This window comes from Zalophus californianus, chromosome 8, assembly GCF_009762305.2.
Source record: "Zalophus californianus isolate mZalCal1 chromosome 8, mZalCal1.pri.v2, whole genome shotgun sequence".
NCBI classification, from domain to species: Eukaryota; Metazoa; Chordata; class Mammalia; order Carnivora; family Otariidae; genus Zalophus; species Zalophus californianus.
Genome location: NC_045602.1, coordinates 7,222,703 through 7,249,283, shown reverse-complemented (window position 1 = coordinate 7,249,283; position 26,581 = coordinate 7,222,703). Strand labels below are relative to the sequence as shown.

Sequence of the window (26,581 nt, the reverse complement as noted above, 5' to 3'; positions counted from 1 at the left end):
TCTTTTTCCAAGCTTGGAGCTCTTCTTTTAACCTAGGATGAACCACGCAACACAGCTTCTTTTGCTGCTGGACCTTGGTGGCTTCACAGATGCACGGTCACCAGCACCGTATTAAAATTCCAAAGCTGAGCCAAGTTCAACAGTGCAACTCACCTCTGCAACTATGTGCCAGGTACATGCACCATGCACTGCAGATTAAACAAATAATATCATGGCCCCTTTCCTTAAAGGAGACACAGTTTGGTGAGAGACATGACACAGTATGAAAGATGCCATTCTGGAGATAAACAGCTGGTATAGTGATAATGCAAAAGGAAGAGAAGTAATTCCAGCAGGCGAAGACCGGGCGAGTTCAAAGGAGCAGTAGGTAGGTCTCAGGGATGACCAGAAAGCTAGGGGAAGGCACAAAGGGAGCGTCGGGACATTCTAGCAAAGGGAGCAGTGTGTGCAGAGGCACATCAGCGTGCGGCACGGCCTGTTTGGGGAAAAGCGACAGACAGGTGGGGCAATTCAACCTCCAAGGATTTCTCACATCAGTCACACCATCTGCTGGCTTTGTCACCAGTCTAGGCCAAGAACTCATTGGCCCTGGATGGTGCCGGAACAGGACTGTGTACCTAAGTGATCACCCATACCCACTCTTGTTTGTTCCTTATTAAAACAGGAATGGAACCAAGAAGTCTTCCCAAGTGTTTCCCACCGACTCTGCTCTCTCATTCCATCCGTCACACTGTTTCACCTGTTCATAGCCACGCCTGCTCCCTAAAACTGTTACATATTTTCTTCTGTGTTTACTATTTATCCACCCCATCAGAACTGAAGGTTCATGAGTAAGAAGTTATCACCAAAACCTCAAATAGTGCCTTGCTGAATGAATCCCCTGCTTAAAACTTTTGAGAGCTCCCTGATACACTTAGAATAAAATCTAAAACCCTTCACAAGGCTCCTAAGGCCATCCATGTCTCTCATTTTTCCAACCGGTTTCATGTCACACTACCCTCCCCCTCACTCATTATGCTTATGTCACACTGGGCTTTTTCCTGCCTCTTGAGATCTTGACTCTGCCTGGAATGTTTTTTCCCTATTTCTTCTCTGCTAGATCCTTTAGATCTCAGAATACATGTCTCCTCAAAGAGGCCTGCAGCTAGTTCAGAAAGTATTTGAATATCTACTATGGACTAGGTACTGTGTCTGGTGGCTGTAGAATACAAGAAGAAACAGAAAAAAAAAAAAAGGAAGAAAAATCCTGTGTCTGCCCTCAATCTTAATCTAAATCAGGTCCTTCTATTCTTTGTTAGATTCCATCACTTCCGAACACGTTGCAAATGTGCAATCATAAACCCATTGCTTCAGCCCACTTGCCTAGCTGATTCGAGCAGGAACTATGTCTGTGATGGACATTCCCTTATCTCCAGCATCCAGGACAGTGCCGGACACAGGGCACCCACTCAGCAAGCGAGGGATGAGCCAGGGGTTGGTTTGTGTTAGGGCTGAGGGTCAGGCAGAAGTGGGAGGGGGGCGCGAGCAAATGAGCAAGGCATGATGAGGGTCAGGCTGTGCAGGGCTCACATGCTGGCCAAGCTGAGTATGTGAGGCAGCCTCAAACACGGAAGCTTCTCCTTCTCTACCATATTCAGCCTCCTTAGCTCAGCACTGTCACTTGCTTTATAGGATAAATAATATATCAGGATGCCTGGGTGGCTCAGTCAGTTGGGTGTCAACCTTTGGCTCAGGTCATGATCTTGAGGTCCTGGGATCGAGCTCCGCAACAGGCTCCCTGCTCAGCCAGGAGTCTGCTTCTCCCTCTCCCTCTGCCCTTGCTCCTGCTTATGCTCTCTCTCTCTCAAATAAATAAAATCTTTAAAAATATACATATATGAAATTTAATATACTGCCTTAACCCCATCTAATTTCTTGCAAACAAAAACCATCTGTGAATCATGTGTTAGATCAAACCAGTCTGTCCTTCTGAAAAAAGGGTAAAAATAAATACATCTGATAATTACTACAGATTTTTATATTGTTTATTGAGAAAGATTCTTTAACCACAAAATTTGCCCTTTTAAAGTGTACAATTCAGTGGTTTTAGTATATTCACAAAATCGTGCAATCATCAGCACCGTCTCATTCCAGAATATTTTCACTACCCCAATCAGCAGTAATTCCCCACTCCTCCTAAGTCCTGGCCATCACTCATCTGTAGATTTGCTTATTCCTGATCTTCCAAGTAAATAAAATCCTACAGAATGTGGCCTTTTGTGTCTGGCTTCTTCCACTTAACATGTTTTTTCAAGGTTCACCGTGTTACAACGTGTGTTAGTACTTCATGCCCTTTACGACAGAGTTTTAAAGGAGTGTTTATTTTCCTCAATACTATATTATCTACCAGAAGTTGCCATAAAAACAGCTGAAATAACACCACAACAAAGAAAAAGAACTTACTTGCACTGGGCATGAAAATATTTGATCAGATTCTGAAGTAAATCCACTCCCTTTTTAATCTTAATTTCATTGACCTTCAGCAGATACTGTTAAAAAAAACACAAAAGGGTATGTCAGACCCAGAACAAGAGCTTCTGAGCGCAGATCATTTTCTCTACTTCTTCGACATCTTTTGCTAAGGGTAGAGGTCATGGCAGGTGCTGAGCATTTCCTGAAACGCCAGAACTGAACATTTCTCTGTTTGGTGCCAAATGAATTATCCAACGTCCAGGTAATTAAATATTTAACTTTAGGCGCCAAAAACCCCTAGCAGGAAGACACTGGATCTTAACCTGCTAGAGGAAATTTTCTTCAGGCTGCACAAAGAAGGCAGATGCTCAAAGTGAATGGGCTCTTTCTGTTCGCATCCTTCTGCCCCTCCCCCTCCATCCTTTTCTGGGCAGGTCATCGTCTGCAACACTAACTGCCAGTGTTTTGTAGCTCAGACTCTTATCACCACATCTCTAACCCTGGCACTGAAAAAAAATGTGATTGTTATAAAAACCAAATTTTAAGTTGAAATGAACGAAAGCCATTTTTAACTTGGAGAATTCAGGAATGACCACTAAAACTATCAGGAAGTTCAGGAATCTACAAAACCAGCCTCAGGAAATACATTTGTTCTTTGCTAAAGGTTTACAGAACAAAGACTCCATAAATTCCTTGTTCTCTCCACTGTCAGGACATGGCATAAAGAACTCTGAGAACATGTCATCAGAGACTGGATGCCCCCAAAAGAGCGGCCACCCCTGCTGACCACACAGGCTTCTCAGCCATAACCTGGGAAGCTCACATTCAAGCCAGAAGTCCAGCCGGAGAGAGGAAGCTGCTACAAAATTAACTACAAAATCTCCTTTCCCTACACCAAGCGACTTTATGTGTTCTCCTTCCTTTATGTGTTCTCCTTCCTTCGGTCTGATATTTATTCACTGTTAACTGAATAAGATGCCTGGCAATGTGTCAAAATGGCTAAGTGGTTAATAAGATGCTTCGCTGTGACTTAAGTTTAAGTCAAAACTTAAAACGTGTGGACCTTTTGACATAGAACTTCTACTTATAGGAACTTACTCTCTAAGAAGATCATCAGAAAAGTTTACAAAGATGAACAGAAGACAAGGTTCAGTGCAGACTTGTTTGTAAAAGTAACGAATGGCAACCCAAATGTAATGAATGGAAAATTAAAGTATGGTTCAGCAATGCTATGTAGCCATGAAGCCAATAAAGCAGAGGCTTTCCGGCACCAAAGGATGCCCATGACATACAAGTGAGTCAAAATAATCAGGTTACAAAGCACCAATAGAGAACGATCCTGTTTATACAAAATATTTTTATGAAGGTACACAGAGGGATATATGAAAGATGTTAAAGTACTTATATTCTGGTGAGTAAAATTTGGGGTGATTTTTAATTTCATATATAATAGACTAATTTTTAAAAGACTGTATTTTTATAATCAGAGAAAAACAACAGATCTCTCACACATTCTCCACACACAGATGCTCTATATTACCTATTACAGCACACTGAATTTCTCCACAAAATTCGTTTTGAAGAAAAAGTTCCACAATTTAAAATAAACACCTGAAAGCCATTCTTCTAGATTAGATCTTGGGCAACTAAAATTTTAAACACCTAAACAATGGCAAGCATTTATGAAACTTGAGACCTTCAGTGTGAGGAACTGGCTGAACAATTTTACCATGATTAACTACAGCAATCTATTCACTTTGAGATGTCAGATTCTGGGGGGACCGCTTTTCAAACGTTCCTCCTTCCCCCACGGACAGCCCTTTCCAGCCCACTTCTGTTTGGCCCACATGTACATCCTTCATCGGATGTGTCCTCCTCTGGAGACTCCACCTCTGCTTCTGCACACATCACGCTAACTTGCTGGATCTGCTAGGCTCAGCACACATGGGGCCCCAAACCTCTCCGGGGGGCTGGCCTAGTAGGTGTGCTGAGAGCCATCATCTAGACAGTACATTTGCAATATAATAAACTATTTCACCAGTGCACAGGACGCATTCACCTAGACCCGGAGGGGAAAGGTAACTGGTGTTGGGTGCGTAGCACAGAAAGCAATGCAGCGCCCCTCACTTCAAGATATACTAATTTTTCCAATTCACTAAACGTTTTTAAAAAAGCAGTCTTTTGCAGAGTTTAAGCAAATGTGTTTCCTCCTTACTAGCCAAAAAAAGAGAGCATGACCTGAACACAACATACACACGCACACCTGTTCCAAACCCATTCTTTGTAAAATACCCCTACTTAATTTACCCCAATTAAACAGAAACAATACCTAGTATCTGCATAACAAACAGCAATTTCCTATGCCATCTCACACCCTCTGGGCTGATTCCTGGGACACTGTGTGAAGTTGGCCAGACAGGCATTGTTACATATGAGGTCTGTTTACAAAACAACATGTATCTAAAAAATCCACTCCTCTCTCTACAGTAAGACTTGGAGCTTAGTTAACTTTCTAAATATTCACTTAATGAAAAAAAATAGCAAAGGAAGAACAAAGGAACAAAGAAGACATGAGACATAAAAAAAAAGACAGCAGACATAAATCCAACCACATCAATAGCAACATCAAATATGAATGGATTAAACAATCCCATCAAAAGGCAGAGATTGTCAGACGAGATTTAAAAAACACTGTCTACAGGAAACACACTTTAGAATCACAGATACACACAGGTTGAAAAAGAAATTCCATGCAAACAGAAACAAAGAGAGCTGGAGTGGCTGTACTAATGTCAGGCTAATATCCTATCCTTGATCCTGGGACTGGTTCTGCTCCACTGACCACTTAAGAGATGGCTCTGGGAATAAAAACTCATTTAAATATACTTCTAAAACAGACATGTCTACAAGCTAAACTCCCGCTGCAATTAACAAACACTCTGAAGTCAAAAAGTGCCGTGTGGCTCCAGCTTTGCTGTTGACTGCTCCCAGGGAACAGAGAGCAGGCTGAGCCAGTTTCAGTAGCTGTCACAATCATCCCCGTGCACTCTGCACATCGAAAGCTGAAGTCTGCACAGGCTTGGCACATGCACCGTCAAGCTCAAGGGGCTTCACGGCCACTGCCAGGAGGGCGAACCCTCAGGCAGAGCTTGGCATCGTGTCCAGAGGCCTTTTTTACAAAGACCCACAAGCAAGGCATAACAAGGCTGGAAGAAAAGGCCTTCATGACTTGTTTCTGGTATTTTGCACCCCTCAGCCTCCATCAGGGACATGTCCCAGAGCATCAGTGCTGCCATTTCCCTCCCCATCCCCAAAGGCAAGGGCTCAGACTGCAGAACAGAGTGGAGCTGAGGAGCTCCCCAGGGCCTCCTGCCTTGATGAGTGAATTCCGTACAAGCACTTCAGAGGCAGGTGGCTTGGCTTCCACAGTATGTAGTGCGCTTGCTCGCTCTCCCTCCCTCCCTCCCTCCGAGACCCACAGGGGACCAGCTGCAGGTTTTTCCAGCTGACTTCTCCCTGGCCCTCCTCATGGCTTCCACTGCTATAATGGGAACCCAGATACCTCATTAAAAAACACTAATGGAGAGAGTATTTTAGCAATGTACCCGTGAGGTGAGTCTGGGTATGTGTATGAGGCCAGAGAAGATGTTTCTTTAGATTCTTCCCTGCCTTTAATTAATGGTTGGGGTTAGATTCAGCTCATTCCACCGTCTAAGAAACTCAGGCTCCTCTAGTAAGAGAAACTGGACAAATGGAGTCCACTAATGCATTGCTGTGTTGTCTGAAGCCTCTGGGAAGCATGCACTCTCCAGAGGAGTCACATGCCGGTGAAGGCAGGCTGCCTGGAGCCCACCACCTGGAACCCACCACCCCCTGGAAACTGCACTTCACCCCTCCCAACCCTGGCACCCCCGGCTCTCACCCTGCACATCTGTAGCTGCAGCCCGCACTCCTGGCTCTCACTTCCCACATCTGTAGCTGGAGCCAGCACTCCTGGCTCTCACTTCCCACATCTGTAGCTGGAGCCTGCACCCCCAGGGCTCACCCTGCACATCTGCAGCTGCAGCCCACACCCCCAGGGCTCACCTCACACACCTGTAGCTGCAGCCTGCACCCCCAGGACTCCCCCTGCACATATGTAGCTGCAGCCCGCACCCGCAGGGCTCACCTTGCACACCTGTATCTGCAGCCCACACCCCCGGGGCTCACCCTGCACATCTGTAGCTGTAGCCCGCACCCCCAGGGCTCACCTCACACACCTGTAGCTGCAGCCCGCACCCCCGGGGCTCACCTAGCACACCCGTAGCTGCAGCCCGCACCCCCAGGGCTCACCTACCACACCCCTAGCTGCAGCCCGCACCCCCGGGGTTCACCTCACGCACCCGTAGCTGCAGCCTGCACCCCCGGGGCTCACCTCACGCACCTGTAGCTGCAGCCCGCACCCCCAGGGCTCACCTCGCACACCTGTAGCGGCAGCCCGCACACCCGGGGCTCACACTACACACCTGTAGCTGCAGCCCGCAGCCCCAGGGCTCACCTCGTGCACCTGTAGCAGCAGCCCGCACCCCCGGGGCTCACCTCGCGCACCTGTAGCTGCAGCCCGCACCCCCGGGGCTCACACTACACACCTGTAGCGGCAGCCCGCATCCCCAGGGATCACCTAGCACACCTGTAGCAGCAGCCCGCACCCCCGCGGCTCACACTACACACCTGTAGCTGCAGCCCGCACCCCCAGGGCTCACCTAGCACACCTGTAGCGGCAGCCCGCACCCCCGGGACTCACCTAGCACACCTGTAGCGGCAGCCCACACCCCTGGGGCTCACCTCACGCACCTGTAGCTGCAGCCCGCACCCCTGGGGCTCACACTACACACCTGTAGCTGCAGCCTGCACCCCCGGGGCTCACCTTGTACACCTGTAGCGGCAGCCCGCACCCCCGGGGCTCACCTCGCACATCTGTAGCTGGAAAAGCCGCCGCTCCTTCTCCATCTCTTCGGCAATTTCAGCCCCGCTGATTTCGGTGCGAATCATCCCATGCAGTTTGGCATGCTCCTTCTTCTCTTTTTCAATTTTGGTTCTACAGGTGAAAAAAGCAAGGATAATTTGAGATGCCTCGGCACGGCACTCCAGACAAGACAGGCTTTCAGGGATCCCGTTACCCAGCCTGCAACACAACCGTGCATGAGTCTTTTGCAAACAAGACAGCCTCTTATTTATTTTTATTAGTTTTATTTTATTATGTTAATCACCATACATCATTCGTTTCTGATGTAGTGTTCCATGATTCACTGTCTGCCTATAACACCCAGTGCTCCGTGCAATACGTGCCCTCCTTAATACCCATCACCGGGCTAACCCATCCCCCCACCCCCTCCCCTCTAGAACCCTCAATTTGTTTCTCAGAGTCCATAGTCTCTCATGGTTCGTCTCCCCCTCCAATTCCACCCATCTTCATTTTTCCCCTTCCTACTTTTTTTTTTTTAACATATAATGTATTCTTTCTTTCAGAGGTACAGGTCTGTGATTCATCAGTTTTACACAATTCACAGCACTCACCATAGCACATACCCTCCCCACTGTTCATCACCCAGCCACCCCATCCTTCCCACCCCCCACCACTCCAGCAACCCTCAGCTTGTTTCCTGAGATTAAGAATTCCTCATTCCTTTCTCTGACTTATTTTGCTTAGCATAATACCCTCTAGTTCCGTCCACGTCGTTGCAAACGGCAAGATTTCGTGGGGTTTTTTGATGGCTGTGTAATATTCCATTGTGTATATATACCACATCTTCTCTATCCATTCATCTGTTGATGAACATCTTGGCTCTTTCCACAGTTTGGCTATTGTGGACACTGCTGGTATAAACATTGGGGTGCACGTACCCCTTCGGATCCCTACATTTGTATCTTTGGTGTAAATACCCAGTAGTGCAATTGCTGGGTTGTAGGGTAGTTCTATTTTCAACTGTTTGAGGAACCTCCATACTGTTTTCCAGAGTGGCTGCACCAGCTTGCATTGCCACCAACAGTGTAGGCGGGTTCCCCTTTCTCCGCATCCCTGCCAACGTCTGTCGTTTCCTGACTTGTTAATTTTAGCCATTCTGACGGGTGTGAGGTGGTATCTCATTGAGGTTTTGATTTGGATTTCCCTGATGCCGAGCGATGTGGAGCACTTTTTCATGTGTCTGTTGGCCATTTGGATGTCTTCTTTGGAAAATGTCTGTTCATGGCTTCTGCCCATTTCTTAATTGGATTATTTGTTCTTTGGGTGTTGAGTTTGATAAGTTCTTTATAGATCTTGGATACTAGCCCTTTATCTGATATGTCATTTGCAAATATCTTCTCTCATTCTGTCAGTTGTCTTTTGGTTTTGTTGACTGTTTCCTTTGCTGTGCAAAAGCTTTTTATCTTGATGAAATCCCAATAGTTCATTTTTGCCCTCGCTTCCCTTGCCTTTGGTGATGTTTCTAGGAAGAAGTTGCTGCGGCTGAGGTCGAAGGGGTTGCTGCCTGTGTTCTCCTTTAGGATTTTGATGGACTCCTGTGTCTCACATTTAGGTCTTTCAACCACTTTGAGTCTGTTTTTGTGTGTGGTGTAAGGAAATGCTCCAGTTTCATACAAGACAACCTCTTAACTTATTGGAAAGGAAAATGCATTTGGTCATAAGAATGTCAAATTTGACCCTTTTTGTTGAGTACTGGTTCAAGAAATCCTTTCCTAATCACCTACTTTGTGCCAGATCTGGGTCAGAAGAGGCAGAAAGTCTGCTCACGCCTCAGAGGTTTTAACCTTCAGGGCAGCACTTTGTCTGTCTGTCTGTGTGTCCACTGAGCAGCACAAAAGGGGGATGCATGGTGGGAGATTCCCTCCCTCCTCCACTTTCTCCCTGTCCCTTGCCACCCGCCTCCTGGCTGAGTGAGGTCTTGCCAGGTCTCTGCCTTGACTGGGACAGTGCTCATTGTTGCAGAACAAATCTTAAGCATAAATGGTGAAAGAGTTACTTTTAAAACTTACCTGAGAATTATTTGAAGCTTTCACACTCTCAAATTCTGGGATTTTGTGAGTAATTCTGTCTCCACTCTACATATATCCTGATTTTACCGAATTTGATCTCATTCTCCTTTCAGAACCAGAAGACTCTCTCCAGCAACCCTCTTCAAAACCCCCTTTGTGCCCCTGGTTCGGTAATACACAGAAGCGTCTCCTTGGAGGCACCCAAGGGTGGAAGCAAATGTAGCTGGATGGAAAGCCACCTCCTGGCTCTGGCTCAATGACCCTCTCGCCAGCTGACCAGGAGCAAAGCACCGAGTCTTGGCTTCCTGTCTACAAAGATCCTTTCCCTGTCGAGTGCACTGCATGGGTGTGCAGAGGAAGGACACTAAGGGCCAGCAGCTTCTCTGGTTGGACAGACCTTCAAGGTACTCTAACACTATCTGGGCTTATATGTGAATATATACCATCAGTGAAATCCGGATTTTGGGGATCCAGGCAACTCTGAGTTTGGAAATTTGGGTATGGAAATTTAAGATTTCCAGGAGGGGACAAATATTAAAGGTTTGGTATTCCTGAGTTTGTGATCCTTCACCCAAGCTGGTTTTATTTTATTTTATTTTTTTAAAGATTTTATTTATTTGTCAGAGAGGGCACATGTGCACAAACTGGGGGAGCAGCAGGCAGTGGGAGAAGCAGGCTCCCTGCTGAGCAAGGAGCTGGATGCAGAATTTGATCCCAGGACCCCAGCATCATGATCTGAGCCATTAACTGACTGAGCCACCCAGGCGTTCCCCAAGGCTGGTTTTAAAAACAAAACACACACACACAAACACACACAAACACACACACACACACACACACATCCCAAGTCCAATTAAATACTTAGAGCTACATCTGGAACAGCTTTCTTCTTAACACCTCTCACTTTACCAGATGGCTTCATGTTAAAGTTTCTATTTCCACTCAGAAAACTCTACATTGTTATCCAATGCACAGTAATTACAAAGCAAACATAAGACATTTAAAAATATTTTCTGTCTCTCAAGTATTTACAGTAATTGAAACCACTATCCCCACAATCACCAACCCAATCCCAGCGAGCTAAACCCTCCCACGCTGGGAAGGAGAGACTATGATCTGAAACGTGCCGATGACTGACGTGGACCAGGAGCAGTACCATCTTCAGTGGAAACCGTGATGCACGTCCAAGAACCAACTGACCCTTTCTTCGTGTTCCTTTGGCAGATGAAGCGATCAGATAAGGCTAGTGTGGGATGCCTCTTTTCTCTCTCTTTCTACACCAAAGGACTGGTGTTTTAGGGAAATTCAGACACAGAGCTACAAGCAGACAGCTCTTGCAAATCACCAGGAAGATGAAGTCCAAAAACTGTGTTGCCGTTGTAAACGGTGACAAAGTGGGGAAAGCGTTTTTGTTTTTTTTTTTAAAGGGAAAGAAACACCTGTCAACAAAACCTGGCCTTAATGTCCTTCAATGAGCTTTCTTGAAAATAACATTCTGTAACCATTATGACATCACAGAAAAGGGACCAGGAAAAACTCGTTTGAAGAGGTCCACGGCATCACTGAAATTTAGACACCGAGTGTGAAAGCATCTGGCATCGTAATGAACCATAGCAACACGGGTTTAAGTGGCTAAAGGTTTATTTAGAAAATACCTTCAAGCAATAAAAGCTCAATTTAAAATTAAGATCTCAAATTACCTACATTTTAAAAAAATGGAAACACTCACATTTTTGTTTCATAGTCCTTCCAAGCTTTATCAAAAGGCTTTTTCAGATCCTGTAAACGGAGAGGCATAAATTAAACAGAACTAATATTAACTTCTGGGCAAGACAACTTACTTATTCCTAGACTAGTCCTGAAAGGAGCATTAATTTCTGTAATAAATGATGTATACTATTCCATGAAAAATAAAGAACTTAGAGCTCAGGCTTTGAATGCGACCAGCAGCCATGCCACACGCACACAGAGCAAGTGGAAAATCCCAGCACGCACACACTGCCCAGCTACACCTTCTCCTGAGGTCTCCTGATTCTACTCTTCTATCTGGAACTTAGGACCTCATACGCTCTGATAAAGCCTGGCTCAAAAGCATACTGAGCCACTGGAAAATTCTATCCAGTGGTTCCCCCCATTCACGTTCCCTTTAACAGGGTTCTTTTGTAAGAAAGAACCTCCTTTGAGGGGGCTTATTTTGTATTTTTTGGCTTTTCACTGGCCTTATGACAAGGCCAAAGCTCCTAGCCCGGCATCTAAGGCCTTCCATGAACTAATCTTTCCCACCCTGGAAGCCTCATCTCCCACTCCTGCACCTCCCCGGACTCAGGGCATCAAACCATACAAAAAAGCCTCAAGAGCAGCACCCTGTCACGCTTCTCCCTACCTGCATGTGCGTCCCTCTGCCTCATGTGCCCTGCCCTCCCATTCTGCTGGCTAAATTGAGTTGGCTGACATGTTCTCTAGGACCCCAGTCCGGGACGATGAGGAATGTTCCTCAGTGTCCTAACGGCTGGCCAGGCCCAGTGCTCCCTGCCCCAACAGCCCTCCTGGCATGCTCTGGGAAGTAAATACTGAGAGGTCTCTGCAGAGGTCGTGGAGATTGGCCAGCCTGGGCTTCCAGATGAGCCAAACGTGACTGGGAATCACGTGCAGATCCAATCAGAGAATTTGATCTAAGAACTGGGGCACAATCATCTGCCTTTCAGATCACACATCTGTTTGTGCCAACAACATGCAAAAGCAGCTACTGCTCGGCATCTGGTACAGATACCACTCAAGCCGACTTCCTCACTCACATGTTCGTGAAACAATTCACAGCAAGGCGCTTCCTGAACAGTGAATGTCCTTCAGAGGACAGAAAAAGAAAGTCCGCTCAAGCCTTACTGGTGCAGATTCTCTTGCCGGGAAACTACGTCCTAGCAAGGACCCTTTGGCCAGTGGTCAGCCAGTGACACACCGGCCAGAAAACCACACTTCCCTGCACAGGCTTCCCTGCTCAACTGATAGAGAGTGAAAACCATTCACAGGCTCCAAAAGAGCTGCTTCTTTCTCTTCCTACCCTCCTCCCCTTCCCACAGTTACAGCACCAGCAGGGTGACCAGAAAGGCCTTGGGGCACCATCGGTATGACTGAAAGGTAGTGCCAACGTAGCAGATCAAGGGAAACTGAGGCAGCAAGAAGCCATCACGCCATCCAGGAGGAAGGCGCGTGTGTGCTGTGCCCTGACAGGCCAGCATGACCGCGACTCTACGTCCCCCAATGACTGTTCCCAGTGAGCTGGGTGGTCGACGGCTTACCCCTTTCACTCCTTTCAGGTCTCCTTTCAGCAAACTGTCCAGAGGGAAGGAGATGATGTTGTTCATATTCTGAATCTAAAAAGCAAACAAACAAAATTCTTATTCGATGTCCTTTTTTTTAAAAAAAAGATTTTATTTATTTATTTGACAGAGAGATAGCAAGAGCCGGAACACAAGCGGCGGAGTGGGAGAGGGAGAAGCAGGCTTCCCGCCGAGCAAGGAGCCCGATGTGGGACTCAATCCTAGGACCCTGGGATCATGACCTGAGCCGAAGGCAGACGCTTAACGACTGAGCCACCCAGGCGCCCCTCGATGTCCTTTTAATCTGAAGTAAGGACAGCAAGATGTTAGAGAACACCTGGTAATAACTAACCTCCCCTGAAAACCTGGCCGGCACAAGCAGGACAGCCTTATTCATTTCTATGCTCCTCATGGTGGTCACACTTTGCAAATAAAAACATAACTCACAGAAAGTCTGTATTTGTCTATTCTTCACAACAATAGCCTTCTATTAAACTATGAAGTTTGTGAAAAGATCATCATTATGACGAAGAAAAATTATTTCAAAACAATCATTGACAGAACCACTTTAAAGATACCAAATAGAATTCACAAACACACACTTCCTGCTCTCACTCACAGCTCCAATGTGCTGGGTTACACTTCACCGAAGTCTCAGGGCCCACAGATCGCAATCTCCCCAGAAAAGCCCCCGACAGGGGAACTCAGAATGAAGAAGAGAATGAAGGGGACCTGCATCTCTTGGTTAATGTGTAGGAGTCAATGTTCAGAGAGAGGAAAAGAAACGAATGTGTGTGTTGCATGTGTTGTGCGTGTGAGGTGTGGGGTGTATGTAGGACGTGTGGTGTGTGTGTATGTGTGTGTGTGTGTGTGTGTGTGTGTTGCTGGAAAAGGAGAAAAATGAGAAAAGGGGGGAGGGAGGTCTTGAGCTGCTCTGTTCTCCCTGAAGCAAGAAGGCCAGGGACGGAGGCTTAGCACATTGTCACCACGGATTAAATTGACTAGAACCAAACCCTCCTGACACACACTTGGAGCACAATCACGGCAAGCAAGGCTGTCCCTGCTGGCCTCAAATGTGGGAAGCTAAGACACCAAGCTTCAGTCGGGGATAGTTAGGTACTGGCTCCCTGTGTTCTGAGGCCCATGCAGTCCCTCCTCGGCAATCAGCTGAGGATCTACTTTCTCCTCTCCCCAGCTTAGCGCACCACTGCCGTAAGTCAACGCAACTGCCAGTTGGCAATGCCAGGGCCTTGGGGCACATGTGTCACTTTGGGATACACACACCTAGATTATGGGCCTATAAAAGAGGAGAGACAAGTAAGAACTTTGGAACCATGTGCATTTATTCTTACCACTGAGCAGAGGAAATTTTTAATTTTAGTAGAATTACCTTGAATAGGAAAACCAACTCTAGGCATAATTTTTCAGGCAACATGGGATCTGATTTTCATACATTATTCGGCATATGAAACCTCAAAATGGGAGGAAGAAATTGACTTGAAAAATACCTGCAGAGGTGTGTGACAATGCCTGCACCAAACCACCAATCCTGCCAAATGAATGACCGATTCATGACCGTCCTTTCAGAAATGCCTTTTTTGGGTAACATTTGTCTGAGGCTTCCACAACTCAATGTTTGTCACGTACCTGGCAGCCCTCCAAGGCACACTGTAATCAGCAGGGACTTGCGAGGATTAGCCTGAAGAGTTAGATTTTTTAAACACCAAGAAGCGGAGTTTAAGGCGAGGTCTTCGGATGACTGGAAGGAACAGTGGCAAACAAAGGGCCGTGCTGGTGAATCATCTCTAACGCAAACACACCTGGCTTGCACTGTAAACCGTGGCAGGGGGGAATCCGAGGGCAGACTGCCACACGCCTGTCTCCTTCCACACCTCCACCCCGGCCAGGACGCCTGCTGGCAACTACGTGCCCAAGCCCGCTGCCACCGCAAGCCCACCCGGCTGCCTCTGGCAGGTCCCTCCCGCCGGGCTCCGCTCTGCTCTGCCTTGCGGACCAGCTGCTCACCCACGAACTCCCCACTTGCCATTCTTGCCACCATGTTCCTGGATGGGTCTCTCTGCCCCTTTTCTGGACTGAGGCTCCTGGCCACTGGTCCCTGCTCTCTGCCTGACCCACCCCCTCCTCTGCAGTGCTGTCAGATTCATCTGGAGTGGTGTCCTTGATAAAGGCTAAACCGACTCCTGCCCTTGGGACCTTCCACAGTCCAACCTCCTTCGCCATTTTTCATCTTTGTATCTGGCCAAGTGGAAGTCCTTGCTGTTCTCTGCATGCGCTCAGTCTGCTCTACCCTGCTGAGTGTCCTCCCACACCCCCCCACTCCAAAGCCTTCCCTTCCCATCCGTCAGGCTTTCCCCAGATGCTACCTTCTCCATTAACACACACCCCCGCCCAGCTGCCAGGAGGAAGTGATCCCTCCCTTCCAAATCCTCCAATATATATATATTTTTAATTTCTTCAGGCGCTTGACAGGTCCTACCCCGCTTCACCTCAGCAGTCTCACATCATACATCCTAAAGGACAGCTTTAAGCATACTTCATTTTATATTCTCCATGGCACCTAGCACAGGGCTTGGCCCAGAGCGGGTGCTTGAGAAACACAGACTGAGTAAATCAATATACTGAAGTATTTTTCTGAGCATCTAATACATAACAGACAGACTCTAGAGATATATTGATACCTTTAAACTAAACGTCATAGAGCAAATGTATATGTGAATTCATTAATCTGTCCATCATGTATTTACTGAGCATCTATTTTATAGGCAGCAACTACCTGGCTACAAAGATAAAAACACAATGCTTGCCATCTCAAGAGGAAGAATAAAGATATACACACCAAGAACTGAACACAGAAAGTCTAAGACATAGCACATGCTGCATATTTTTCTCTGTACAGACACCAATGGCTCCTTGTAGAGAGACAACGACTGGCTCTGAGCAGCCGGGAGGGCCAACCTGTGCTTGGGCAAGAGCGGCCTGTCCCAGTTACTGAGCCTTGTGACACTGCCCATTCATCCACACGGTCACGAAGAGCCATGGCTAAGAGTCAAAGGCACAGATCAATTTGGTCCTGAACGTTGCCTAGAGAGGAGCCAACACAGAGCCCTCTTGGACAAGGCAAGTGCAAGAAAGGGCAGCAAACACAGCCCGAAGGGGGAACATCAAAGCTGCCCAGGTGGCAGGCTGAGCCAAAGGCACCAGCACAACTCAATTACACAGTGGGTTGGGGGGAAAAAAAGAACAAGGTGCTCGCAGATTAAAAATCTTATTACTAGAAAGAAGTCTAGTGGGTTTGTTACAAGAGGCATGTGTAAGTTGGATTGTATGGATGGATAAGTGAGGAAAACAAGATTCTCTACAGCAGGGGGAAAGAATGCACAATTTGGTTTATAAATCTATTTTAAGACTGTTATTTAATTCAAGTAAGAAAGCAGGTACTGATACACAGGTGTTACGTCCAAGAGAGGTAAACTAAGCTTTGGTATCTAGAGTGAAACAGTAAAGTTAGAAACCGACAGCTATCCATCGGGCTGGCTTGCTTTCACTCTCGATGCCATGGATGGGCCCACAGCCTACTGTGACCGAGACAGGACACACCACGATGCCGTGGATGGGCCCACAGCCTACTGTGACCGAGACAGGACACGCCACGATGCCATGGATGGGCCCACAGCCTACTATGACCGAGACAGGACACGCCACGATGCCATGGATGGGCCCACAGCCTACTGTGACCGAGACAGGACACGCCACGATGCCATGGATGGGCCCACAGCCTACTATGACCGAGACAGGACACGCCACGATGCCGTGGATGGGCCCACGGCCTACTGTGACCGAGACAGGACACGCCACGATGCCGTGGATGGGCCCACGGCCTACTGTGACCAGGACAGGACACAGCCACTACAGCTGCTAGGGAGATGCACAGGGTCCTCAGGGAGTGACAGGGATGAAGCTGAAGAGGCACAGAGGGTTAGCAGACAAATATGGACTAGACAGAACCTCAGTCCCCAGGAACTCACCGTCTAATAGGAAAAATAAAGCCCACAATTAAGTAAGCAAACTCCCCTGTGAAAACTCCGAAGAGCCATAAATAAAGCACCATGGAATTTCTAAGAAAAGAAAATTACTTTTAGTCTGGACACCAGGGAAATCTTTGCTGACCGGGGGTTATGTGGGATAGACCTTCAAAAGAGGGAGCATTTCGTCTTGCAAAATGGGGAGAAGCTATCCTGGGCAGAAGGACCAGGGTGGGGAAGTGGGCAAAGGCCCACGGCAGCCATGTGAGCAGAGGGGCAGGGAAGACAATGCTGAGAAGTCTGGGTGCCAGATGGACCAAAGGGGTTCTGGCCTTCGCTCCAGGGGATTTTTCTTGCCAGAGTTGTTCAAATGATCTAAAATAAGAAACTATTACTTCTCTTGTCAGAAAATAATTAGCTTAATTATTACAAAAGAGACAGAAAGTAGATCAGTGGTTGCCTGGGGCTGGGGGTTAACTGTGAGAGGACATGAGGGACCTTACTGGGGGCAGAAACTGTCACCAGGCTGATGTATGGTCACGGCTACACCGCTTGGTAGAGTTTCTAGAAATCACTGACTTGTATACTTAAAATGGGTGAGATCTACGATATGTAAAATATAATTCAATAAAGCTGTTTTTTTAAAAAAGAAATACACGATTACAAATATAAAGAGAATCCCCATCAATGGATACATTAATCTAGCTTCGTACTCCTGGACGTCATTAATCCAGCTTCGTACTCCTGGACGTGAGCCTCTGCATTTACAGGCTCCGTGTATGCAAACCGCATAGCACAGAGGCATTTTGACTCAGGGTGAGCGTCTCAGGAAATGACTGCTCTCATCTCTGCCTGGGCTAGAGAACGTGAGCCCTGGAGCCCAGATGCTCTGTCTTGGCAAGAGTGCCCTGCGGTATGAAGGTTGGGCTCTGAATCTTTCTCTGACTGTGTGCTGGGGCAGCCCCGGGCCCCAGGGCCACAGCCAAACGAACTACCTTCTATTCTGGCCAACAGGGGTGAAAACCACAGGCAAAACTAGTACACATCCTTGTGCTCAGCAGCCTTGGCCTCAATTCATGAGTAATGAAATTTTTATGATCTATGGGAAGAATTAAATTATCCCTGGGTAATCCAACCAGAATACTTCCTTAGTGCCAAGCAAGTACTGGGCTTTCTCTTACACTCTTATTTTCAACACATATATTTTATAAAATGGCTTTTTGAAACACGAAGCATGATCTGATTATAAATTATTAAGTTCAATTGCTGCTGTTGACTATGGATCTAATACCAATAGCAAACAATCTTTTTTTATTATTATTAAAGTTTTTATTTAAGTAATCTCTACATCCAACTTGGGCTCGAACTCATGACCCTGGGATCAAGAGTCGCATGTTCTTCTGACTGAGCCGGCTAGGCACCCTGCAAATAGGCAATCTTGAAAGTAACAATCCTCCCTTCTTTCTCTTCCTGTCTTCACTTGGAAAAGTCTGACAAGATGAGTCAGTAAGTAGTCAAAGGTCTGTAATCTCACAAGGAGAAATAAAATGATTCAGTTGTGGGGCAGACCGGGCTAGCTAGCAGAGATCAAGAACAACCTGAGCACGCGACTGCCACCGACTGGTGAACGAACATGGACAAGATAAGGAGATGAGTGGAGGTTGGGGGAAGACAGAGCCAGGCAACAGCCACCTTTCCATGCTATTCTTCCTATTTTTTTTGTTGTTGTTGGGGGGGGGTTCCTTAAAATTCCTTGTCCTTAGCTTTGTCACTTCCATACTCTGTAAAACCTTTCCACTTTCCCTCCTATGCTTCCTCAGCTCCCAAGGGCACCATCTCGCCTGCTCCTTTAGCTCTGTCACTGGTGACCACCTGCTGCTGACCCAGCCAAGGCTCCATCTTGGTCCCACTGTACAACTCGCCTGGGAACCTCAGTGCTGCCTCCTCCTTGACTTAGGCAATGAGCAAGATGGCTCTGCCAAATGATCTTGCCCAAGGGGATCCATCTAGAAGCCTGAACCTAGACAGGATTCTCAGATTTTTAAGAAGCAGCACGAGAGGAGAGAATCACAACCGGGAAAGTTGCTGGGCAAACTTCCTACCTCCAGGCCTGAATCTAGAAAACAATAGGTCTTCCCAGGGCTCCCCTCAAAATCCTTAATAGAGTCCAATTCTCTTTGGGGATAATCAGCTTGTCCTTAAAAGGCCAATGTATCGCTATATAAAACATGGCCAAAGAATCTCACTGAGACTTATCTGTGTCAAGTTTATTTTAATCTGCCTCATTCACGAGAAGCCTGAGGCAGACGACACTTTGAGATCTGTGGTGTTTTTCTTTTCTTTTTAACGTGAGCAAATGTGGCTCAATCACAGAATTAAGTAAGTAAAAGCAAGGCTTCAAAGAATGACCAACCACAAGAAGGCCCAGCACCTCCTTGTCAGGGTGGAGGGGTGCAAAAGACCTCAGACCTCAAATAAGGGCATAATTCTTTGCAGAGGTTTCACTATTACTAAGCATAAGTGTGTATGAAACAGTCAGCACCTGCAGGAAACTTCAAGTTCTTTCCGGGCGCCAGAGCCTGAGACCGAAGAGGGCGTGTGGATGGTGCTGCTAGGCGCGTTACAGTAGCAGGAAAGGCCATACACCTGTGCTGTCCAATGTGCTAGGCACTAGCTACACACACTCACTCACATTTAAATGGATTAAAATTAGATCAAGTTAAAGATCGAGTTCCTTAGTTGCACTAGCCATATTTCAAGTGCTCAAGAGCAACACGTGGCTAGTGGCTTATTATATGGGAGCAGATACCGACCATTTCCATCCATGCAAAAGTTCTATTGAACAGCAATGCCTTAACCCAATAGCTTAAACACATTTTTAAGCAGCTTTATTAAGGTATAATCAACATATAATATGCTACCCACATTTTAAAGCGTACAATTTGTAAGTCATGACATATATACACATACACCCATCAAACCATCGCCAAAATCCAGATAGTGAACATATCCATCCCCCTAAAAGTTTCTTTGTGCCCCCCCCCCTTTGCAATCCCCATCTCCCAGCTTCTCAGTCCCTGGGCAGCCACTGATCTACTTCTGTCACCAGAGAATAGTTTGCATTGCCCGGAACTGTACACATCTGGGATCATGTGACATGCACTTCTCTCTGTGGATGCCTCGTATCTGCGTTGAGAGTGAGCACTCCTTCTTGGAGAGCCATCCGTGCTGGGGCATCAACAGTGCACTCCTGTTCCTCGCTGAGCACTGCCCCACGGTCTGGAGAGACTACAATCAGCTTGTCCCAACACCTGCTCACAGACTTCGGAGTTATTTCCAGTTTGGGTGCTACTACAAATCTTACAAATAAAGGTGCTATGATGATTTGTGGGATGGGACTCTCAAATTGTGGTTGGAAGTCCCTTTGAGAAGGTGACATTTGAGCAGCAGAGGAAGGGAGCCACAGAGCCAGGGGAGAACCCGGTGGAAGAACATTCTTGGCAGAGGGAATTCCTAACATGAAGGCCCGAGGCAGCAGTGTGCCTGGTGGATTCAAAGAAGTTTTCTATGTGCTTTCCAAAGACTGTTTATCTGAAAGAATAGGCACCCAGGTAAAGAGGTTTTTGGAGAAGGCAGAAGGTATTAGGTAAAATGGTCTAAATCCCTAAATGGCACTGGGCCGTTTGACCTCATTTAACCCTTAAAACTATTGTGAGAAGTAGGTGCAAGTTATCCCCATTTTACAAATTCGCAAAGCAAGAGAGGGCTAAGTTACCCACTTGGCCCCCAGATCCCACTAAGAAGCAGAGTTGAGCCAAGAGGCTGAAGGCAGAGCTTGTCCCAGCATTTCGCTGCCAGAGAGGGACTCAAACACGCCCCAAGACAGGAGCAGAAGGAGCTGGGAGGCTGAATAGAGGCTTCCCTCTGAGGAGCCGCCTATGTCAGAGTTGCCTTCTAGTTCCTTGTTGCACAAGCGGTTCATCAGGAGAACCATCCAGGTCACTTTCGCTCCTGGGATCTGTGAAGAGACTTCTTCCCTGGCTAGGCGACAGTGCTGGCTGGGGTCTACCATCCCGCACCCACCCCCACGCGGGACACCGGCGAACACATGCTCCCAGACCGCCTTCTTTGGCAGCAGAACCACTCTGCTGGTTTGTATGATTAAAAGGAGGGGGGAGCCCACGCTGATCTTGAGTTAAGTTTAACACAAACTGAGAGATCAAAACCAGCCAGCTGCCAAAAACACACACTGGCGAGTTTCACACCAGAGACACAACGGGATATAGCTGCTGGTTTCTGCCTTACCCGCTGCGTCTCCGCCAGTCACACTGCTTGGATCTTTCAGGTTCTAAGTGGAGAGAAAATAGTCACCCTTTGCTCCTCTTTTCCATTAGAGGCTAGGTGTTGAAACTGCACACTTCAGCCTACCTGCAGCCATGCTGAAAACCCGCAGACAGCCGACTCCGAGGCACTGGGGGAGCACCAGAACTATCCAGAATTCCACAATGTCTCCAGAAGCCCACAGCACATGAAAATGAAGCCATCAACCAAAAATGAAAGCACCTTTTCAAACTTCTTGCCTCCTAGAATCCAAGGCTGGGAGATACCTGAGGGCCTCAGTGAGGCCCAAGCATAACCATCTCCATGTCCCCGGGGGTAAGCCTCACCTGGCTGTCCTCTAATGGTAGCCAGCTCCCGCTGAGGTCGGCGTCACGGGGAAACTTTGTAGAGGTGCACATGGTTAGGACCTCTGGGAATGGGCCCAACCAAGTGTTCTAACAACCCTCCAGGTGCTGCCGCTGCCCCAAAGTTTGAGAACCACCATTCAGTAGGTGTGGCGGTGGGCCGTGATTTTTATTCTAACAAGTTCCAGGGACTGCACTTTGAGAACCTCTGCTCTAGCTGCTTCTCAAACTGTAGGTGCCTACTCATCCCCTAGGGATCTTATGAAGTGCAGATTCTGGTGCAGTAGGCCTAGAGAAGGGCCTGGGAGTCTGCATCTCTGAGAAGCCCCAGGTGATTCCACTTGAGTCAAGGCTAGGGCCTCTGGGGGCGGGGATGACACAATGTCCAAATGCTTTGTAAACTGGAATCTGGGGTATGCAAGCACTGGTATGTTTTGCCAAGTTTTCGATATTAGGGAATGACTGATTAATAGCTGAAAATTCCCAAAGAAAGGGGAATGTACATGGAGAAGCTAGGACCTGGAATTTATCTACACAAATTCGCTGACAACTCCCCACGGAGGGGCAGGGGCCGGACTCCTGGCGGAGCACCCCACCGACAGGAGGAGACACGGGAAGCAGAGCTCTGACAGCTCACAGACCCCCTTCTGTACCATCAAGCTCCTCCAGCCACCAGCTCTAGCCCTTTGTCACTTTCTCCTTTCCTCATCAACCTTGCCTGCTGTCTCTTCCACCTACAGCTTCTCCTCCTGCTACTGCAACTTGTCCCCTGCTTTTACCCAGGCAAGAGATAGGTCCCTGTGGCCGCTCATCTGGCCATCTCTTCCTGCTCTGCGGCTGCCAGGACAGCTGACCCTCCGCCTTCATCCACATCTCCTACTCCCGTCTGACCACACATTCTTAGATTTCACAAAAGCTTCTTTTAAAGTTCGAGGTCCCCTACATCATGGCGGTTGTCCCTTTTACTAGCCAACAATGGAGAAAACACAGGATGGTGAGAGAGAACAGAGACAAACCCTGTTTGGAGTCCCTAACAGTGCATCCTCCATGCATCTGACAAGTCACTACAGACATGTGCGAGGCACGTGTTCATAAACCTTGCCATCATGCCCATGTGCAGATGGACCCGAGGACACCTTGTGACGCCCCACAGGACTCCCCCGCCCCACCTCCACCCCAGGGACGCAAGGACCCAAGGCAGGGGTCGCACCCTCAGGGCTCTGTGGCATTTGTACCGTGCCCATCGGAGCACGCACTGTTTCTAATAAAAGCGTCTGTTGTGCCCCTGGCCAGAGGGCAGCGCTCAGCACCTGAACAGTGCCAGAGTGGACCCGGTACTCAGCAGGCGATCTGTCACCCCCTCAGTTCAGCTCTCCTCCCTCTGGAAGCCTAGTTCCCACACCAGCTCTTCCCATGTTCTCTCACTTCTACAGGTCCATGTATCGGGGGAAGACAATGAGGTAGTCCTGCCATTCCAAAAGAAAAAAAGAAAAGGAAAAGGAAAGAAACAGTATCAAAGTACATTCACAAATATTAGGTGTCTGTGCTATAACCAAGACACAGGCTCTCACATTAGCTTTACTGCTTTTGTTGTTCTGGTCAAACGAAGGATGTGCTTTCATTTTTGGTCAGGGATTTGAGAGCGTAGGAAGCAGCTTACAGGGCTGAAGTCTTGCAAGTCTAAGACAAAGATCTTCCAACTGTATATTAGGCCAGTTAAGAAGCCAGTGGGAAGGCTTCTGGTCATCCAGAGTAACCGTCAGCAGGCCTGTCCACAAACTCCGTCCCCCTAGCTCTCTAGCCCTCCGCACTCAAAGCTTAGAGATTTTTTACTTTGCATACAAGCCCGTGAGCCGAGCCCTCCTGTGCTCCAGCTCCCAGCGCTGTGGAGCAAGAGACACTGGAGGCAGACACATGCAGCAGTAAAAACCCAGCAATTACCAGAGACAAGAATGTCAGGATACAGGCGCCTGGGGGCTCAGTCGTTGGGCGTCTGCCTTCGGCTCAGGTCATGGTCCCACAGTCCTGGGATCGAGCCCCCCCATCGGGCTCCCTGCTGGGCAGGAGGCCTGCTTCTCCCTCTCACACTCCCCCTGCTTGTGTTCCCCCTCTCGCTGTGTCTGTCAAATGAATAAATAAAATCTTAAAAAAAAAAAAAGTGTCAGGATACTAAAATGTCTGAAATGGAAAGTGGGTAGTCTGGCACCAGTCTAGGGGCAGAGATCCCCAAAGACCATGTACGAGATACTAGGGGTTCTCTAAATTTCAGTGTAGTTCATTAATATATGCCCAAAACAATGGTAAGTCTTCCTCCCAAAAAGAGAAAATTATGATCGGTGTAAGACATTTTAATTTATGACATTTTCAATAAATGAAGTTAAAAAGAAGAAGTACACGTGGCGCCTGGGTGGCTAAGCTGGTTAAGCATCTACCTTCGGCTCAGGTCATGATCTCCGGGTCCTGGGATCAAGCCCCGCGTCAGGCTCCCTGCTCAGCGGGGAGTTTGCTTGTCCTTCTCCCTCCCCCCTTCCCCTTCTCATGCTCTCTCCCTTATGCGCACGCTCTTTCTCTCTCAAATGAAGAAATAAAAAAAAAAAACCTTAAAAAAGAGAGAGAGAGAGAGAAGACGTAAGTTTAAGTACTGAGGGTGAAGACCCCTGGCAGGATGCTCTCCATACTTGAAGCAGTGAGATACGCTCTGTTAGTCTGGAGACTGAGCTCACATTTACCTGGACACGGAGGGTGTGGCAGGAGAACACGGCTGTTCTGTTACCCACACAGCAGGGTGGGACGCCTCTCTGCCAGGCTTGGCCCACCTCACATGGACAAGGCCGCAGGCTGCCCCACACCCCAACAGAACCTCACTAGTGCTTTACTCTGCTGCTAGAATATCTTGTAATGCCGATCATTTGCGTAAAATAAATTCATGACTTAGGTGCATGTTGGTCGGTGGAATTTTCAAACTCCTCTTTCGATGAGAGTGAAGTGAGATTTCCTGAGCCCCAGGGCCGCCCCCAGATCTCACACCGGAACTCCGTCCTTCCCTGGGCATCCGCTGGCCCTCTTTCCACCCGGGGCAGCTCTGTGGATGGGGAGCACGTATGTATCACCCCCAATTCTCTGAAACCAAGACAGGGACTGCATCTCTGGGAATGACCTTTCAGCAATGTGTCCTCTAATACAGCCACTCGTTAAAAAGCTACCTCTCAGCACAGAAGTGATCCCTGGAAAATCTTTCCAGGATCCTCACATCCATCTGGTAAGAAGAACAGAACCTAAGAAATTGGGCTGACTTTATAACCAGTTTAATTTCACACATGTTACATTTCTGGAGCTGCCTTGTTTTTCCCCTTATCCTGCATAACTGCAGAGAAAATTCATCGGCTCTCTGAAGGTGAGAATCTCACTCATTAGTAAAAAAAATCTCACTTTATGTTAAGTTGGCCTTTCTTTGGAGATGTTCCAACTGCTTTATAAATACCCTCTCACACTGCAAAGCAGGTAGGTGGTAATTCTTCTTTCTGGACAAGGGGAGAATTGACAATCTTAGCCACCCAAAACGGAAATGTTTTTAACTGCCTGAGAGAAAGTAAAAGCAAGGCTTTAAAAATAAGAGATAGGACAGATGTGACCAAAAATAGGAATAAGAATGGTATACAAAATACCAAAAAAGGAGAATTCTCCTGTAATCGGCTGGCTCTCAGCAACAGCTTCTTAGAAGGGGCCACTCGGTGCTCCGGTGGCTGGGCAGCTTTGCCAATGGCACCGGCCCAGAAAATCAGGCCTGGTGAATCTAATTTTGGCACAAATAAGAGATTTTCTCCCTCTCTCTGATCTTTGCCAGACACAGGATCAACAACCCTAACTCCATAAATTAAAGCTGAAAGCAAAGGAAAGCGCCCAGACTCAAAGCTACTACCACTAGGACTTCTAATGACACGAGGGTGTCACTGGCGTGCTGGGCTGCAGCTGACAAAGAACCCTCCTCACTCACTGGTTTCCTCTTGATGCTGGCCCTGAGTGGGCCTGGTTTTCCCACCATCAGGGAAACTGAGGCTCTGAGGCTGCCTTGTGGCCACTGCAGCTCCGCCTGGCCTGCGTTTCACTTGATGCTTTCCCCGCACCACCGTCCCTCCTGTTCGGTCTTTTTCCCTCCAGAAGAGTTGATCAGAAACCTTAATTTCTTTAATACCACCATGGACACAGTATGGATTTGGCGTTTTAAGAGCCGAATTTGAATGGCAACTCTGTCGCTCGCTCACTACGGACCCGGGAAGTCACTAATTGACAGACGAAAGTAGCAGGAGCTGAACTACATAGCGGTCAGGAGGACTGAGCGAGTGTCCCCTTCATGCCTAGCCCGGGGCCTACCGTAACCACCGTGGAAAAGTGGGCAGCCACCCGGGCCTGGCCCAGATTCCCGAGTCCTGCAGTGCTCAAAGTGACCAAGCAGCCTTTGCAAGGTCCCGACCTGCCCGGCCTTCAGTTTCGTAGAAAATCCAGAAAAGAAGGGGCGGTTTCGTTTAACTGTGCAGTGGCTCACGTTCATAAGGAAGTGCAAGCTGGCTTCCTGGGGATCCCACCGTGTGGAGTGCTAAGGTGGGCTCTCCTCCACCTGCAGGCACACAAGCAGGGGCCACCCCAAGCTCTTTAAAGACCCCAGAGCCTCCGCAGTTATGTAATCTACAGAGCGGGGAGAACCCGGACTCCCTCTTGGGAGCTGTTGTAAAAATTAAGTAAATTAAGAGTGTAAAGCAATTGGCTGGAGTCTATACACAAAACCAGGTGTGGTTCTATTACCTCCATTCTACAGCTAAGAAAAGCCAGGTCTGGAGAGGAGCTGAATGGAGAGGAAAGAGTAGCTGCCTGGTGGGGGGTGGGGGGTGGGGTGGGTGCCGCTCATCCTGCGGGGATCCTTCCCGCCGCTTCCTTTCTGGCCCAATCCTGTTTCCTGACTCACACCTCTTCCTCTTTCTTGGCTTCCCTCTTCATTTCGCTAAAGCACACCCTTTAGGAGTTTCAGAGAAATGACGCACAGGAGCTAAACTTTTTGAGCCTTGCATGTCTCTAA

General features: G+C 47.8%; 1 protein-coding gene across 5 annotated transcripts in view; it reads right to left on the bottom strand.

Annotated features, from left to right (window-relative positions):
• ASAP2 (ArfGAP with SH3 domain, ankyrin repeat and PH domain 2) overlaps window positions 1-26,581 on the bottom strand; it is a 168,656-nt gene that overhangs the window by 60,877 nt on the left and 81,198 nt on the right. For all 5 annotated transcript variants that reach the window (XR_003524613.2, XM_027621681.2, XM_027621683.2 and 2 more), the window contains exons 4-7: window positions 12,762-12,836; window positions 11,195-11,244; window positions 7,399-7,528; window positions 2,443-2,528 (exon numbers count right to left, since the gene is read on the bottom strand). Coding sequence is in view for 4 of the 5 variants with exons in the window: in XM_027621681.2 (XP_027477482.1) it covers window positions 2,443-2,528; window positions 7,399-7,528; window positions 11,195-11,244; window positions 12,762-12,836 (341 nt within the window). In the remaining variant the exon portion in view is untranslated. The remainder of the gene's footprint in view (window positions 1-2,442; window positions 2,529-7,398; window positions 7,529-11,194; window positions 11,245-12,761; window positions 12,837-26,581) is intronic.